This window comes from Diorhabda sublineata, chromosome 9 (assembly GCF_026230105.1).
Source record: "Diorhabda sublineata isolate icDioSubl1.1 chromosome 9, icDioSubl1.1, whole genome shotgun sequence".
NCBI lineage: Eukaryota > Metazoa > Arthropoda > Insecta > Coleoptera > Chrysomelidae > Diorhabda > Diorhabda sublineata.
This window is the reverse complement of record NC_079482.1, coordinates 2,271,600-2,288,491: the sequence shown is the minus strand read 5'-3', so window position 1 is coordinate 2,288,491 and position 16,892 is coordinate 2,271,600. Positions and strand designations below refer to the sequence as shown.

At 36.3% G+C, this 16,892-nt stretch overlaps 1 protein-coding gene across 1 annotated transcript in view; it reads right to left on the bottom strand.

Moving 5' to 3' along the window:
- LOC130448615 (probable multidrug resistance-associated protein lethal(2)03659) overlaps positions 1 to 16,892 on the bottom strand; it is a 56,423-nt gene that overhangs the window by 27,033 nt on the left and 12,498 nt on the right. The window contains exons 2-6 of the mRNA XM_056786047.1: positions 7,376 to 7,494; positions 5,205 to 5,420; positions 4,662 to 5,092; positions 3,822 to 3,978; positions 1,306 to 1,775 (exon numbers count right to left, since the gene is read on the bottom strand). Of these exons, the coding sequence (XP_056642025.1) occupies positions 1,306 to 1,775; positions 3,822 to 3,978; positions 4,662 to 5,092; positions 5,205 to 5,420; positions 7,376 to 7,443 (1,342 nt within the window). The 5' untranslated portion in view covers positions 7,444 to 7,494. The remainder of the gene's footprint in view (positions 1 to 1,305; positions 1,776 to 3,821; positions 3,979 to 4,661; positions 5,093 to 5,204; positions 5,421 to 7,375; positions 7,495 to 16,892) is intronic.

Genomic DNA, 16,892 nt, shown 5'->3' with positions numbered 1-16,892 from the left:
ACCCTGGGGAAATAGAAGATGTCAAACCGACACATATAACGATGGGGGCGTTGTCAGATCTGTTTTTTTCTCTCCTTATCTAGGGAAAAAAGGAAAAAATTATGAATACTGCGATGTTGCCAAAAGTAGTTTACCCTGGGGAAATAGAAGATGTCAAACCGACACATATAACGATGGGGGCGTTGTCAAATCTGTTTTTTTTTCCTTAATTTAGGAAAAAGAAAAAGATTTATGAATACTGCGGTGTTGTCAAAAGTAGGTTGTACCCAAATCTAGGGAAATAGAAGTTGTCAAACTGAAACATATAACAATGGCGGCGTTGTCAAATCTGTTTTTCTCTCCTTATCTGGGGAAAAAGGAAAAAATTATGAATACTGCGGTGATGCCAAACGTACTTTGTACCCAAATTTGGGGAAATAAAAGATGTCAAACCGAAACATATAACAATGGCGGTGTTGTCAGATCTGTTTTTTTCTCCTTGTCTAGGGAAAAAGGAAAAAATTATGAATACTGCGATGTTGCCAAAAGTAGTTTGTACTGGGGAAATAGAAGATGTCAATCCGACACATATAACGATGGGGGCGTTGTCAAATCTGTTTTTTTTTTCCTTAATTTGGGAAAAAGGAAAAAAATTATGAATACTGCGGTGTTGTCAAAAGTAGTTTTTAACCAAATCTGAGGAAATAGAAGATACCGAAACATACAACAATGGCGGTGTTGTCAAATCTGTTTTTTTTTTACTTAACAAGGGAAAAAGGAAAAAATATGAATACTGCGGTGTTGCCAAAAGTAGTTTGTAGCCAAATATGGGTAAAGAAAAAAGAATAAATTCGATTTGAGTGTTGCCAAATGTCAAACAGAAACTTGGCAATTGCAATGATGCCAAACACAGTTTCTTCAAAATCTGGGGAATAAAGTATTTGTTATACTGAAACATATGATTGTAACAAATTGTAACACACTGAGATTCGGGTGTTGCCAAGTTTCAAACAGTTGTATACCGCACAAAATATTTCATACTGAAACATACGACGATTGCGGCGTTGTCAAACTTTGTTTTTTTCTCTTATATGGATAAAAGAAAGTGTTTCGGGTGTTGCCAAATCTAATTGTAGTCTCTGATAACCCGATGATGCCCGTAAAACGTTGCCAAACGTAAATTTTTTCCGAATGTGAAGATTTAATAAAATGAAATGAAAAAAAAATCACAATAACGCCGTGTTGCCAAAGATATTTTTTGTCCTAAATTTAGAGAAATGGTAAAAATTATCGTAATCCATCTAGATGCGGTGTTGTCACACTTACCTTCCGATAAATGATGGAGTCCGATAATAACCTTCAAAATGGAGCTTTTCCCGGCTCCAACCACGCCCGTAATAACGTGTAATCCCGGTTTCGAGATCTTTAAAGATACATCATCAAGAACTTTCTTATCTTTCACTTCCACAGTAACATTATTTATATCTATAAGAGCCTCTTTATAAATCCTCTCTATTTTAGAGATCTCTTGGCATCCGAACACTCCGTTTATTCTTTTTAAAGACGCTACCAGTTCCGCCGTTCTGCCCATATTCAAGGGAATCATTATGCCCATCGCCATCGTGATTTCGTGGAATAAACTTTGAACGTAAAATATAAGTTCGGTGTTGGTATCGTTGCCCAACCAGATGTACGACAATATCAGCGCGAGAAATACGAGGGAAGACAAAAAAATACCGATTATTACTATTAGAAAATTGATAAAGACCATTTTCAATAGCGCCGCCAATTCTTTCCTAAAATCGAACATAAATATCAAGATATTGCAAACATATTCTCAATATTAGCCTATTTCGGTACCAAATTGGCTGAAAAAAATAAAATTCGGCACAAATCCGGCAACGTACTCTCTAAATTGTTAAAAACGGGCTCTGTTACCGAGGCGCCGCGTACTGGACGACCGTTTACCGAATTTTTCATAGAAATTTTTTGCTAGAAGCTTTTTGTGCCACGTAAATTGTCCAGCTTCACAAAAAAATATCCTTTCGACTTATTTTAAATCGTTATACGTTAGTGGGCATTTTTTATACCATTTTGTCCATCATAAATATGAAAAATTGCTTCGAATTACTTTTTCATGGACCGAATATTAATAGGAGTTCCATCGGGGCACTGTCACTTCAACAAACACCTGAAGACGCTAGACTTAGCAGATGAGGAAACCTGTAACACCCAGAACAGAAATAGAAGACGAATATCTCTGGAAATTGATGAATGACTAACGTTGAAGACTTGGGACTGCTTTTCGACCAGAATCCTATGGGTTTACATCAAAATCAAGCCTAATATCCAGCTTGGTGTCATCACTTACTGTACTGGCAGCTACTTTTTTAAGTATCTTGCATGACCAAGTTGACTAAATTGATTTTCTATTTTGCTGATTGCTTCCTATCGAAATGGATCAACCATTTCTTAAAAAAACTGTCTTTTTCAAGGATTAAAGGCGCTAGACTTAGCAGATGACGAAACCCGTAACACCCAGAACAGAAATAGAAGACGAATATCTCTGGAAATTGATGCATGACTAACGTTGAAGACTTGGGACTGGTTTTCGACCAGAATCCTATTCGTTTTCTTCAAAATCAAGCCTAATATCCAGCTTGGTGTCATCACTTACTGTACTGGCAGCTACTTTTTTAAGTATCTTGCATGACCAAGTTGACTAAATTGATTTTCTATTTTGCTGATTGCTTCCTATCAAAACAGATCAACCATTTCTTGAAAAAACTGTCTTTTCAAGGATTAAAGACGCTAGACTTAGGAGATGACGAAACCTGTACCACCCAGAACAGAAATAGAAGACGGAGATGTCTGGAAATTGATGAAAGACTAACGTTGAAGACTTGGGACTGCTGTTCGACCAGAATCCTATGGGTTTTCTTCAAAATCAAACCTAATATCCAGCTTGGTGTCATCACTTACTGTACTGGCAGCTACTTTTTTAAGTATCTTGCATGACCAAGTTGACGAAATTGATTTTCTATTTTGCTGATTGCTTCCTATCGAAACAGATCAACCATTTCTTGAAAAAACTGTCTTTTCAAGGATTAAAGACGCTAGACTTAGGAGATGACGAAACCTGTACCACCCAGAACAGAAATAGAAGACGGAGATGTCTGGAAATTGATGAAAGACTAACGTTGAAGACTTGGGACTGCTGTTCGACCAGAATCCTATGGGTTTTCTTCAAAATCAAACCTAATATCCAGCTTGGTGTCATCACTTACTGTACTGGCAGCTACTTTTTTAAGTATCTTGCATGACCAAGTTGACGAAATTGATTTTCTATTTTGCTGATTGCTTCCTATCGAAACAGATCAACTATTTCTTGAAAAAACTGTCTTTTTCAAGGACTAAAGACCGGAAGACGCTAGATGCTTAGCAGATGAGGAAACCTGTAACACCCAGAACAGAAATAGAAGACGAAGATCTCTGGAAATTGATGCATGACTAAGTCGATTTTATTCGAAGCTGTCTCATTTTTCAGATTTGATGTCCTGATGCAGGATTTCTAACCTCCATAGCTTCTCCGCTTCTTTTTTAAGAAGCTGGTGGCGTCCAAATTGATTATTAACCCCATCTGAGGCTCAAACGACGAATTATCTTGTTGATTCTAAACGTGGATTCAATGGAAACGTTTTCGACGAGATTTAAAGGTTTCCGAAGGACGAAATCAAGGATTTTGGTACGAAAACGCGTTAAGGGATTCTTGTCGATTCGATTAACTCGAAAGTAAACAAAAATAGATCATAAAAACATTAGATAATAATAATGTTACCTACTTTCTAGCTTCCGATATTTTGCCGATAAAAAAAGTTTCCCACGCGTACATTTTGATCACTCTAATGGCAGATAGAGTCTCTTGCGTTATTTGTAGTCTTTCGTCGGAATTTCGTCCCACTTTAAGCCTCAATTTACTTATTAACGCGCACAGAAAACCTTGAAACATAAATAAGCATCCGTTATATATCCCGCAAAAAGATTCAGCTATGAACCACCCACCAAAGCTAAAGAAAGTTGACCAACCGCTTTATCATCACACTTTAACCTCGAGAAACCGAAATCCGCGCGACATCTGGCGGGTCCTTTGGGCGATCAGATCGAGCGACCACCCAACAGGTTTAAACTCGTTTACAAACGACTTGGTATTACAGCTGATCCAACCAATTTATGAAAATTGACTGAACCAGTTACGGAGACGTAGAAGAAGAAGACAGAGGACGAATAGTTAGAGCAGATAAGGTCGAGGGGTGTCTTCGGATACGAAGAAACGAACTTACAAAGCGACAATGACTTATACATCAATTTTTGAAGACCAGAGGCTTTCAGGCGAAGCTAGGGAAAACCATTGGACCGAGTAAGTAGAAAAGAATGGAAAATATCAACAAAAGCAGCCAAAAGTAGCCAAAACAAACGAAGCCATAATCGACATGCGATTGAAAGGCTTGTTGTTGATGATGATGATGATGATGATGATGATGATGGCGAAGAAGAGACCACGACAGACATCCAGGAGGTCGAAACTGAAGAAGAAACGGTTCTAAAACCAACCACACAAGAAGGAAGAATAAGAAGAAGAGAGTTTCACGCAGATTAAGCAGAATGATAGTAGCAGGACTTACCTTGTACGGGTAAGGCTAACGCGAACATTCCCACCGCTATAAAAGCGGCGTTGCCGAGTTTTTTCCACAGCAAATAAAACACGGTCGTAGTTTGAACGAGGAATATGACGAAATCCTTAACCACCCAAAGATTTCCTTCGATAATCGATATATCTTTAGTCATTACTGTGATTAGGTTACCGGAGCTGGTATCCGAAACAGACGTGGACGATAATTTTAAGATTTTATCGTAAAGTAGAGATTGCAACGTTGTTTTTATTTGTAATAAAAATTTCGCTTCGAATATTTGAATGTTCGATTGGAATATGAATTGGAAAAATTTCATGAAGATCACAATGCTGGCGCAATAGTATGCTTCCGTTTCCGATATCGATCTTTGGTTTTTGTCGAAGAAAGATATCAATTTGCTGATTCCGTAAGGCCGTAAAATGCTGAAATAAAAGAAAAAGCGCTTAAGCACAACGATACGTGTCGATTGAGTGAAGAAACTTATTGTTACGCCGCTCTGATGAGACGCAAAACTGTCGAAACGGCAATAATTACCTTCGTACTTCCGTCCAAATGATATGCGCCAGACATAATAAAATATAAAATGCCGCAAATTTGTTCAACGATAATTTCAGTAGCGAAGTATTTTCCTGCCATTTTTTCAACGCGATTTCCCCGTTCCTTTTTGATTTACATCGTTCGGGCAATCCAAATAAATCACTTTCGTTTAAATCGTGTTTCCAACCTTTTTTAATTAATTCCAGTATGTATCTAAAACATAAAACGATCAATATGTCGACAGAAACGGAAATTTATTGGTTCAGAACGAATATCATTATACAGTTTGTCGCGGTTAAATTCTGTCCTATACGAATAATGAAAAAACTGCCCAAACATTAACTTTTTTAGCTGAGTTAAAGCGGGACCCGAACCCTTCTGGGGTATCAGCTACAAAACAATAGAAGAAGTATTGGAAAAGAAGGTAGATTGGCGCGAAAGCAATTATTGGGACAACCTACGGGAGTTGAGACACTTCTGGGACATTATAACTAGAGTAGATCCACCGAATTTAGTTACCTAATCTACGAATATTAACAGGAGTTCCATCGGGGCACTGTCGCCTCAACAAACACCTGAAGACGCTAGACTTAGCAGATACGAAACCTGTAACACCCAGAACAGAAATAGAAGACGAAGATCTCTGGAAATTGATGCATGACTAACGTTGAAGACTTGGGGTTGCTTTTCGACCAGAATCCTATGGGTTTTCTTCAAACTCAAGCCTAATATCCAGCTTGGTGTCATCACTTACTGTACTGGCAGCTACTTTTTTAAGTATCTTGCATGACCAAGTTGACGAAATTGATTTTCTATTTTGCTGATTGCTTCCTATCAAAACAGATCAACCATTTCTTGAAAAAACTGTCTTTTTCAAGGACTAAAGACGCTAGACTTAGGAGATGACGAAACCTGTACCACCCAGAACAGAAATAGAAGACGAAGATCTCTGGAAATTGATGCATGACTAACGTTGAAGACTTGGGGTTGCTTTTCGACCAGAATCCTATGGGTTTACATCAAAATCAAGCCTAATATCCAGCTTGGTGTCATCACTTACTGTACTGGCAGCTACTTTTTTAAGTATCTTGCATGACCAAGTTGACGAAATTGATTTTCTATTTTGCTGATTGCTTCCTATCAAAACAGATCAACCATTTCTTGAAAAAACTGTCTTTTTCAAGGACTAAAGACGCTAGACTTAGGAGATGACGAAACCTGTACCACCCAGAACAGAAATAGAAGACGAAGATCTCTGGAAATTGATGCATGACTAACGTTGAAGACTTGGGACTGCTTTTCGACCAGAATCCTATGGGTTTCCTTCAAAATCAAGTCTAATATCCAGCTTGGTGTCATCACTTACTGTACTGGCAGCTACTTTTTTAAGTATCTTACAAGACCAAGTTGACGAAATTGATTTTCTATTTTGCTGATTGCTTCCTATCAAAACAGATCAACCATTTCTTGAAAAAACTGTCTTTTTCAAGGACTAAAGACGCTAGACTTAGGAGATGACGAAACCTGTACCACCCAGAACAGAAATAGAAGACGAAGATCTCTGGAAATTGATGCATGACTAACGTTGAAGACTTGGGACTGCTTTTCGACCAGAATCCTATGGGTTTCCTTCAAAATCAAGTCTAATATCCAGCTTGGTGTCATCACTTACTGTACTGGCAGCTACTTTTTTAAGTATCTTACAAGACCAAGTTGACGAAATTGATTTTCTATTTTGCTGATTGCTTCCTATCAAAACAGATCAACCATTTCTTGAAAAAACTGTCTTTTTCAAGGACTAAAGACGCTAGACTTAGGAGATGACGAAACCTGTACCACCCAGAACAGAAATAGAAGACGAAGATCTCTGGAAATTGATGCATGACTAACGTTGAAGACTTGGGACTGCTTTTCGACCAGAATCCTATGGGTTTTCTTCAAAATCAAACCTAATATCCAGCTTGGTGTCATCACTTACTGTACTGGCAGCTACTTTTTTAAGTATCTTACATGACCAAGTTGACGAAATTGATTTTCTATTTTGCTGATTGCTTCCTATCGAAATAGATCAACCATTTCTTGAAAAAACTGTCTTTTTCGAGGACTAAAGAGATGTAATAACAAATTCTCGTTATATACGTTGATAATAAGAAAAAAAAAATGCTTACCCGAAAGTTAAATACGAAAAAATATTAGATCTATCCAATGGATTGAATTTTCCTTTTTCTTTGTCCATTGTATCTACAATTTTCTATTCGATACAGTTGATCTAATCTTAAATCGTGATCTGTAAAAAATTTTTATTGATAACATCAGAAAAATGGTGGAAACTAATAATATAACGTAGAGAAAGTGACCTCGGAAAAGTTACCCTACCAGCAAACCACCCTCGTACATACAAGCTCTACGAAAAGTTTAAATACGCTGCTTCGTTTTTTTATGCATCTGCGCTTTTTAACTGACCACCAGACTTGGTGGAGCAGTTTCGCTGGGGACGAGAACCATTAGAAGATGGCCCACGCGAGGAAGGTCTTGCGACTACTCGATGAAACGTTATATTAACAAAAGCAATTTCCAAAACAACTATTCCAAGGATCCTACAGGACAAACTTCTTATCTGAGATGTTCTGGACCATCTTTGATCATCTCCAACAACCAGTGACCCTCAACGTCTTCCTATCTCGCGATTATCGCTACAAACTTGTTATCTGAGATCTTCTGGACCATCCTCGATCATCTCCAACAACAAGTGACCCTCAATGTCTTCCTATTTCGCGATTATCGCTACAAACTTGTTATCTGAGATGTTCCGGACCATCCTCGATCGTCTCCAACAACAAGTGACCCTCAATGTCTTCCTATCTCGCGATTATCAGGACAAACTTCTTATCTGAGATGTTCCGGACCATCTTTGATCATCTCCAACAACCAGTGACCCTCAATGTCTTCCTATTTCGCGATTATCGCTACAAACTTGTTATCTGAGATCTTCTGGACCATCCTCGATCATCTCCAACAACCAGTGACCCTCAATGTCTTCTTATTTCGCGATTATCGCTACAAACTTGTTATCTGAGATCTTCTGGACCATCCTCGATCATCTCCAACAACCAGTGACCCTCAATGTCTTCTTATTTCGCGATTATCGCTACAAACTTGTTATCTGAGATCTTCTGGACCATCCTCGATCATCTCCAACAACCAGTGACCCTCAATGTCTTCTTATTTCGCGATTATCGCTACAAACTTGTTATCTGAGATCTTCTGGACCATCCTCGATCATCTCCAACAACCAGTGACCCTCAATGTCTTCTTATTTCGCGATTATCGCTACAAACTTGTTATCTGAGATCTTCTGGACCATCCTCGATCATCTCCAACAACCAGTGACCCTCAATGTCTTCTTATTTCGCGATTATCGCTACAAACTTGTTATCTGAGATCTTCTGGACCATCCTCGATCATCTCCAACAACCAGTGACCCTCAATGTCTTCTTATTTCGCGATTATCGCTACAAACTTGTTATCTGAGATCTTCTGGACCATCCTCGATCATCTCCAACAACCAGTGACCCTCAATGTCTTCTTATTTCGCGATTATCGCTACAAACTTGTTATCTGAGATCTTCTGGACCATCCTCGATCATCTCCAACAACCAGTGACCCTCAATGTCTTCTTATTTCGCGATTATCGCTACAAACTTGTTATCTGAGATCTTCTGGACCATCCTCGATCATCTCCAACAACCAGTGACCCTCAATGTCTTCTTATTTCGCGATTATCGCTACAAACTTGTTATCTGAGATCTTCTGGACCATCCTCGATCATCTCCAACAACCAGTGACCCTCAATGTCTTCTTATTTCGCGATTATCGCTACAAACTTGTTATCTGAGATCTTCTGGACCATCCTCGATCATCTCCAACAACAAGTGACCCTCAATGTCTTCCTATTTCGCGATTATCGCTACAAACTTGTTATCTGAGATCTTCTGGACCATCCTCGATCATCTCCAACAACCAGTGACCCTCAATGTCTTCTTATTTCGCGATTATCGCTACAAACTTGTTATCTGAGATCTTCTGGACCATCCTCGATCATCTCCAACAACAAGTGACCCTCAATGTCTTCCTATCTCGCGATTATCAGGACAAACTTCTTATCTGAGATGTTCCGGACCATCTTTGATCATCTCCAACAACCAGTGACCCTCAATGTCTTCCTATTTCGCGATTATCGCTACAAACTTGTTATCTGAGATCTTCTGGACCATCCTCGATCATCTCCAACAACCAGTGACCCTCAATGTCTTCCTATCTCGCGATTATCAGGACAAACTTCTTATCTGAGATGTTCCGGACCATCTTTGATCATCTCCAACAACCAGTGACCCTCAATGTCTTCCTATTTCGCGATTATCGCTACAAACTTGTTATCTGAGATCTTCTGGACCATCCTCGATCATCTCCAACAACCAGTGACCCTCAATGTCTTCCTATCTCGCGATTATCAGGACAAACTTCTTATCTGAGATGTTCCGGACCATCTTTGATCATCTCCAACAACCAGTGACCCTCAATGTCTTCCTATCTCGCGATTATCAGGACAAACTTCTTATCTGAGATGTTCCGGACCATCTTTGATCATCTCCAACAACCAGTGACCCTCAATGTCTTCCTATTTCGCGATTATCGCTACAAACTTGTTATCTGAGATCTTCTGGACCATCCTCGATCATCTCCAACAACCAGTGACCCTCAATGTCTTCCTATCTCGCGATTATCAGGACAAACTTCTTATCTGAGATGTTCCGGACCATCTTTGATCATCTCCAACAACAAGTGACCCTCAATGTCTTCCTATCTCGCGATTATCAGGACAAACTTCTTATCTGAGATGTTCCGGACCATCTTTGATCATCTCCAACAACCAGTGACCCTCAATGTCTTCCTATTTCGCGATTATCGCTACAAACTTGTTATCTGAGATCTTCTGGACCATCCTCGATCATCTCCAACAACCAGTGACCCTCAATGTCTTCCTATCTCGCGATTATCAGGACAAACTTCTTATCTGAGATGTTCCGGACCATCTTTGATCATCTCCAACAACAAGTGACCCTCAATGTCTTCCTATCTCGCGATTATCAGGACAAACTTCTTATCTGAGATGTTCCGGACCATCTTTGATCATCTCCAACAACCAGTGACCCTCAATGTCTTCCTATTTCGCGATTATCGCTACAAACTTGTTATCTGAGATCTTCTGGACCATCCTCGATCATCTCCAACAACCAGTGACCCTCAATGTCTTCCTATCTCGCGATTATCAGGACAAACTTCTTATCTGAGATGTTCCGGACCATCTTTGATCATCTCCAACAACAAGTGACCCTCAATGTCTTCCTATCTCGCGATTATCAGGACAAACTTCTTATCTGAGATGTTCCGGACCATCTTTGATCATCTCCAACAACCAGTGACCCTCAATGTCTTCCTATTTCGCGATTATCGCTACAAACTTGTTATCTGAGATCTTCTGGACCATCCTCGATCATCTCCAACAACAAGTGACCCTCAATGTCTTCCTATCTCGCGATTATCAGGACAAACTTCTTATCTGAGATGTTCCGGACCATCTTTGATCATCTCCAACAACCAGTGACCCTCAATGTCTTCCTATTTCGCGATTATCGCTACAAACTTGTTATCTGAGATCTTCTGGACCATCCTCGATCATCTCCAACAACCAGTGACCCTCAATGTCTTCCTATCTCGCGATTATCAGGACAAACTTCTTATCTGAGATGTTCCGGACCATCTTTGATCATCTCCAACAACCAGTGACCCTCAATGTCTTCCTATTTCGCGATTATCGCTACAAACTTGTTATCTGAGATCTTCTGGACCATCCTCGATCATCTCCAACAACCAGTGACCCTCAATGTCTTCCTATCTCGCGATTATCAGGACAAACTTCTTATCTGAGATGTTCCGGACCATCTTTGATCATCTCCAACAACAAGTGACCCTCAATGTCTTCCTATTTCGCGATTATCGCTACAAACTTGTTATCTGAGATGTTCCGGACCATCCTCGATCATCTCCAACAACAAGTGACCCTCAATGTCTTCCTATTTCGCGATTATCGCTACAAACTTGTTATCTGAGATCTTCTGGACCATCCTCGATCATCTCCAACAACCAGTGACCCTCAATGTCTTCCTATCTCGCGATTATCAGGACAAACTTCTTATCTGAGATGTTCCGGACCATCCTCGATGATCTCCAACAACAAGTGACCCTCAATGTCTTCTTATTTCGCGATTATCGCTACAAACTTGTTATCTGAGATCTTCTGGACCATCCTTGATCATCTCCAACAACTCGGTCGTCATGGAACTCAACCTTAACTGTACCAAGCAGCCACTTCCAAGAGGGTCTTCCAAAGGTTCGTCTATGCTACTTGAACCAGGAACCTGACACTGCATAAACCATGTCCTTGACCTCTTCCATCAGTCTGAAACGACTCCAACTAATATTTTTCGACCAAGTATGAATTTAGAACGATTATGACGAATTTTAGATTCGAACTCACAATAATAAGTTACGCAACGTCAAGTACTTTTATCACTTTGGGTATACAGGGTGTCCCACGACGAGTTAAAACTATCTGTATATAGCAAAATCTCTACGTTTAAATTTTCGGATACGAACTTTTTGAAAACTTTCAAAACCACCAAAACTTTGTTATTTCAAATGGAACACCTTGTGTATTAATACATTTTTGAAATCTACGTAAAATTTTAGTATACTTTTGTCTAAAAAGTTTTTTCTAAAAATGCGTATTTTTCGAATTATTAATTTTTTTGTAACTTTTGCAGACCCTTATAAATTATTTTTTTACGAAAATACCCTTAAAGATATGAAAATCGTTTCTATTAGGTTTATTTAAGCAAGGTCTGAAGTATTTGAATCTATGTTAAAAAATTTTTTATTTTATACAAGGTGTGTATAAAAAGTGTTCAAAATTTAATTTCGTAAATATCGAATTTCTTTATTTTTTCAAATATAACCACCCGGTTTTTTCTATTTTAATACATTCAGAGGTAAAAAATAAGGCAATTTCATGTATAATTTCCTATACCTAAACCCTACCGTTATCCAGATATTAAATATTTTCTGTAAATTTTTTAAGAACTTTGAAGACTTCTTATACACACCCTGTATAAAATGAAGAATTTTTTAACATATTTTCAAATACATGTTGCCTTGCTAAAAGCAACCCAACAGAAACTATTTTCATATTTTTAAGGGTGTCCTCGTAAAAAAATAATTTATAAGGGTCTGTCTGCAACGGTCTAATTTTTTTCAAAAAAATCAATAAGTCAAAAAGTATGCATTTTTCGAAAAAAGTTTTCAGACAAAAGTACGTATATTTCAAAAATGTTGTAGTATACAGGGTGTTATATTTGAAATAACAAAGTTGCAGTTACAGGTTTTATACAGGGTGTGTATAAAAAGTTTTCAAAACTTAACTTCATAAATATCAAATTACTCCATTTTTTTAAATAGAACCACCCGGTTTTTTCTATTTTAATACATTCAGAGGTAAAAAATAAGGCAATTTCATGTATAATTTCCTATACCTAAACCCTACCGTTATCCAGATATTAAATATTTTCTGTAAATTTTTTAAGAACTTTGAAGACTTCTTATACACACCCTGTATAAAATGAAGAATTTTTTAACATATTTTCAAATACATGTGACCTTGCTAAAAGCAACCCAACAGAAACTATTTTCATATTTTTAAGGGTGTCCTCGTAAAAAAATAATTTATAAGGGTCTTTCTGCAACGGTCTAATTTTTTTCAAAAAAATCAATAACTCAAAAAATATGCATTTTTCGAAAAAAATTTTTAGACAAAAGTACGTATATTTCAAAAATGTCGTAGTATACAGGGTGTTCTATTTGAAATAACAAAGTTGCAGTTACAGGTTTTATACAGGGTGTGTATAAAAAGTTTTCAAAATTTAACATCATAAATATCAAATTACTCCATTTTTTTAAATAGAACCACCCGGTTTTTTCTATTTTAATACATTCAGAGGTAAAAAATAAGGCAATTTCATTCATAATTTCCTATACCTAAACCCTACCGTTATCCAGATATTAAATATTTTCTGTAAATTTTCAGAAATCTAGGTGTGGTTTAAATTTTATTTTGACCCGATGATACAAGCACTAAAAAATAAAAAATAATTTTTCTTTATCTTGTCAAGGTCTGTGCAAATAAATCAAATAAATTGTATTTACTAATTCTATTTAAACTTTTTATATTTAAGGTTTTAAATTATTATCGAATTTTAATTTTTTACGTATACTTTCAGTAGGCCTTGTAATAAATGACAGTTACATAACTGTCATTAGTCAATTATGTAAATATCATCAAATAAAGTACATTTTCTTGGTACAACTTTGTATACAGATAGTTTTAACTCGTCATGGGACACCCTGTATATGTATTAGGACATTTAAATAACTCCGTTTCCGGTTGATTCGATATTTAGAATTCCTAACCTCACTATTTTACAAACCAAACCCCACGACACTGGTATGATTCCGAATTAGATATTGTATACGGGAGGGCTTCGAATAGTATTTATTTGCGTCCTTAAAAAACGTGATTAAATTTAAAACGAAAATAAGCAAACAAACAATCGATTTAATTTGATTTGCACGTCAAATTTTTCTTGGAAATTTTTAGTAAGCGGTTTTTTATTTTTCTTAAAATAAACATCGAAAATTCCAATAATTCCCGACACACAAACATCGTCGATGGATACAGAGTCACCTTGACAGTTTCGTTGTTGTCATACTAATTTCAAGTTACAAAATGTGTGTTGTTATACAGGACGGATAAACTAAGTTAATTAATAGCCGTTCGCAAAACCGATTCGATATTTTTGTGAAAAACTGTAGCTTGACGAAACTGAACTCGCATCCAATTTATAAAAGGAAGGAAGGCGTGAAGTCTAACGGGTATCGAGTAAAAGTTTCGCGGGAAGAAGAAACGGAGTTGATTTATTACCAGCTGTTCCTTCTTCGGATGTTATTTTGAGTCTTTTGAATTGCAAAACAAATTTCGTAGCGGTTGTTTGATACGTATGTTAATGAGAAAATTACGTATCTGTATTTAGTTTTCAGAGTTTAATAACATTTTAAATTGACTCGATGGTAAACCAGTTCTACGAATAGATTCGACATTACATAACAACACTATTATTTTTCGCAACTATAAATTATGTAATGGGAGAAACCAAAGATAATGATCGTATACGGGGTGCTGGTAGAGTAAATATTAAATGGAATCGTATTTTGACTGAATTACAATTTTTTTAAACAAATAATCTACGTTATGAGGTCAATAACCTTTAAGTGAAGACGTCGAGGACGTTTTTTTATGCGACTCGTTTATTTTTTTGTTTCGTGCTGACATTTTATCGCAATTGTTAAGTCTTGAAGCTATTTCAACATTTACTTAAAGTTTTTGACGTTATATACAGTGTGTTTATAAATTATTTATCATATAAAGGAACAGAATGTGTGAGGAGTTGGATATAAATCAAATTCCCATTTAAAATCGCATTTTTAAAGAAGAAATCAATTAATAAGGTCACTAACCTTTAAGTGAAGACGTCGAGGACGTTTTTTTATGCGACTCGTTTATTTTTTTGTTTCGTGCTGACAATTTAACACAATTGTTAAGTCTTGAAGCTATTTCAACATTTACTTAAAGTTTTTGACGTTATATACAGTGTGTTTATAAATTATTTATCATATAAAGGAACAGAACGTGTGAGGAGTTGGATATAAATCAAATTCCCATTTAAAATCGCATTTTTAAAGAAGAAATCAATTAATAAGGTCAATGACCTTTAAGTGAAGACGTCGAGGACGTTTTTTTATGCGACTCGTTTATTTTTTTGTTTCGTGCTGACATTTTATCGCAATTGTTAAGTCTTGAAGCTATTTCAACATTTACTTAAAGTTTTTGACGTTATATACAGTGTGTTTATAAATTATTTATCATATAAAGGAACAGAACGTGTGAGGAGTTGGATATAAATCAAATTCCCATTTAAAATCGCATTTTTAAAGAAGAAATCAATTAATAAGGTCAATGACCTTTAAGTGAAGACGTCGAGGACGTTTTTTTATGCGACTCGTTTATTTTTTTGTTTCGTGCTGACATTTTATCGCAATTGTTAAGTCTTGAAGCTATTTCAACATTTACTTAAAGTTTTTGACGTTATATACAGTGTGTTTATAAATTATTTATCATATAAAGGAACAGAATGTGTGAGGAGTTGGATATAAATCAAATTCCCATTTAAAATCGCATTTTTAAAGAAGAAATCAATTAATAAGGTCAATGACCTTTAAGTGAAGACGTCGAGGACGTTTTTTTATGCGACTCGTTTATTTTTTTTTTTCGTGCTGACAATTTAACACAATTGTTAAGTCTTGAAGCTATTTCAACATTTACTTATAGTTTTTGACGTTATATACAGTGTGTTTATAAATTATTTATCATATAAAGGAACAGAACGTGTGAGGAATTGGATAGATTTCAAATTCCCATTTAAAATCGCATTTTTAAAGAAGAAATCAATTAATAAGGTCAATGACCTTTAAGTGAAGACGTCGAGGACGTTTTTTTATGCGACTCGTTTATTTTTTTGTTTCGTGCTGACATTTTATCGCAATTGTTAAGTCTTGAAGCTATTTCAACATTTACTTAAAGTTTTTGACGTTATATACAGTGTGTTTATAAATTATTTATCATATAAAGGAACAGAATGTGTGAGGAGTTGGATATAAATCAAATTCCCATTTAAAATCGCATTTTTAAAGAAGAAATCAATTAATAAGGTCACTAACCTTTAAGTGAAGACGTCGAGGACATTTTTTTATGCGACTCGTTTATTTTTTTGTTTCGTGCTGACAATTTAACACAATTGTTAAGTCTTGAAGCTATTTCAACATTTACTTAAAGTTTTTGACGTTATATACAGTGTGTTTATAAATTATTTATCATATAAAGGAACAGAACGTGTGAGGAGTTGGATATAAATCAAATTCCCATTTAAAATCGCATTTTTAAAGAAGAAATCAATTAATAAGGTCACTAACCTTTAAGTGAAGACGTCGAGGACGTTTTTTTATGCGACTCGTTTATTTTTTTGTTTCGTGCTGACAATTTAACACAATTGTTAAGTCTTGAAGCTATTTCAACATTTACTTAAAGTTTTTGACGTTATATACAGTGTGTTTATAAATTATTTATCATATAAAGGAACAGAATGTGTGAGGAGTTGGATATAAATCAAATTCCCATTTAAAATCGCATTTTTAAAGAAGAAATCAATTAATAAGGTCACTAACCTTTAAGTGAAGACGTCGAGGACATTTTTTTATGCGACTCGTTTATTTTTTTGTTTCGTGCTGACAATTTAACACAATTGTTAAGTCTTGAAGCTATTTCAACATTTACTTAAAGTTTTTGACGTTATATACAGTGTGTTTATAAATTATTTATCATATAAAGGAACAGAACGTGTGAGGAGTTGGATATAAATCAAATTCCCATTTAAAATCGCATTTTTAAAGAAGAAATCA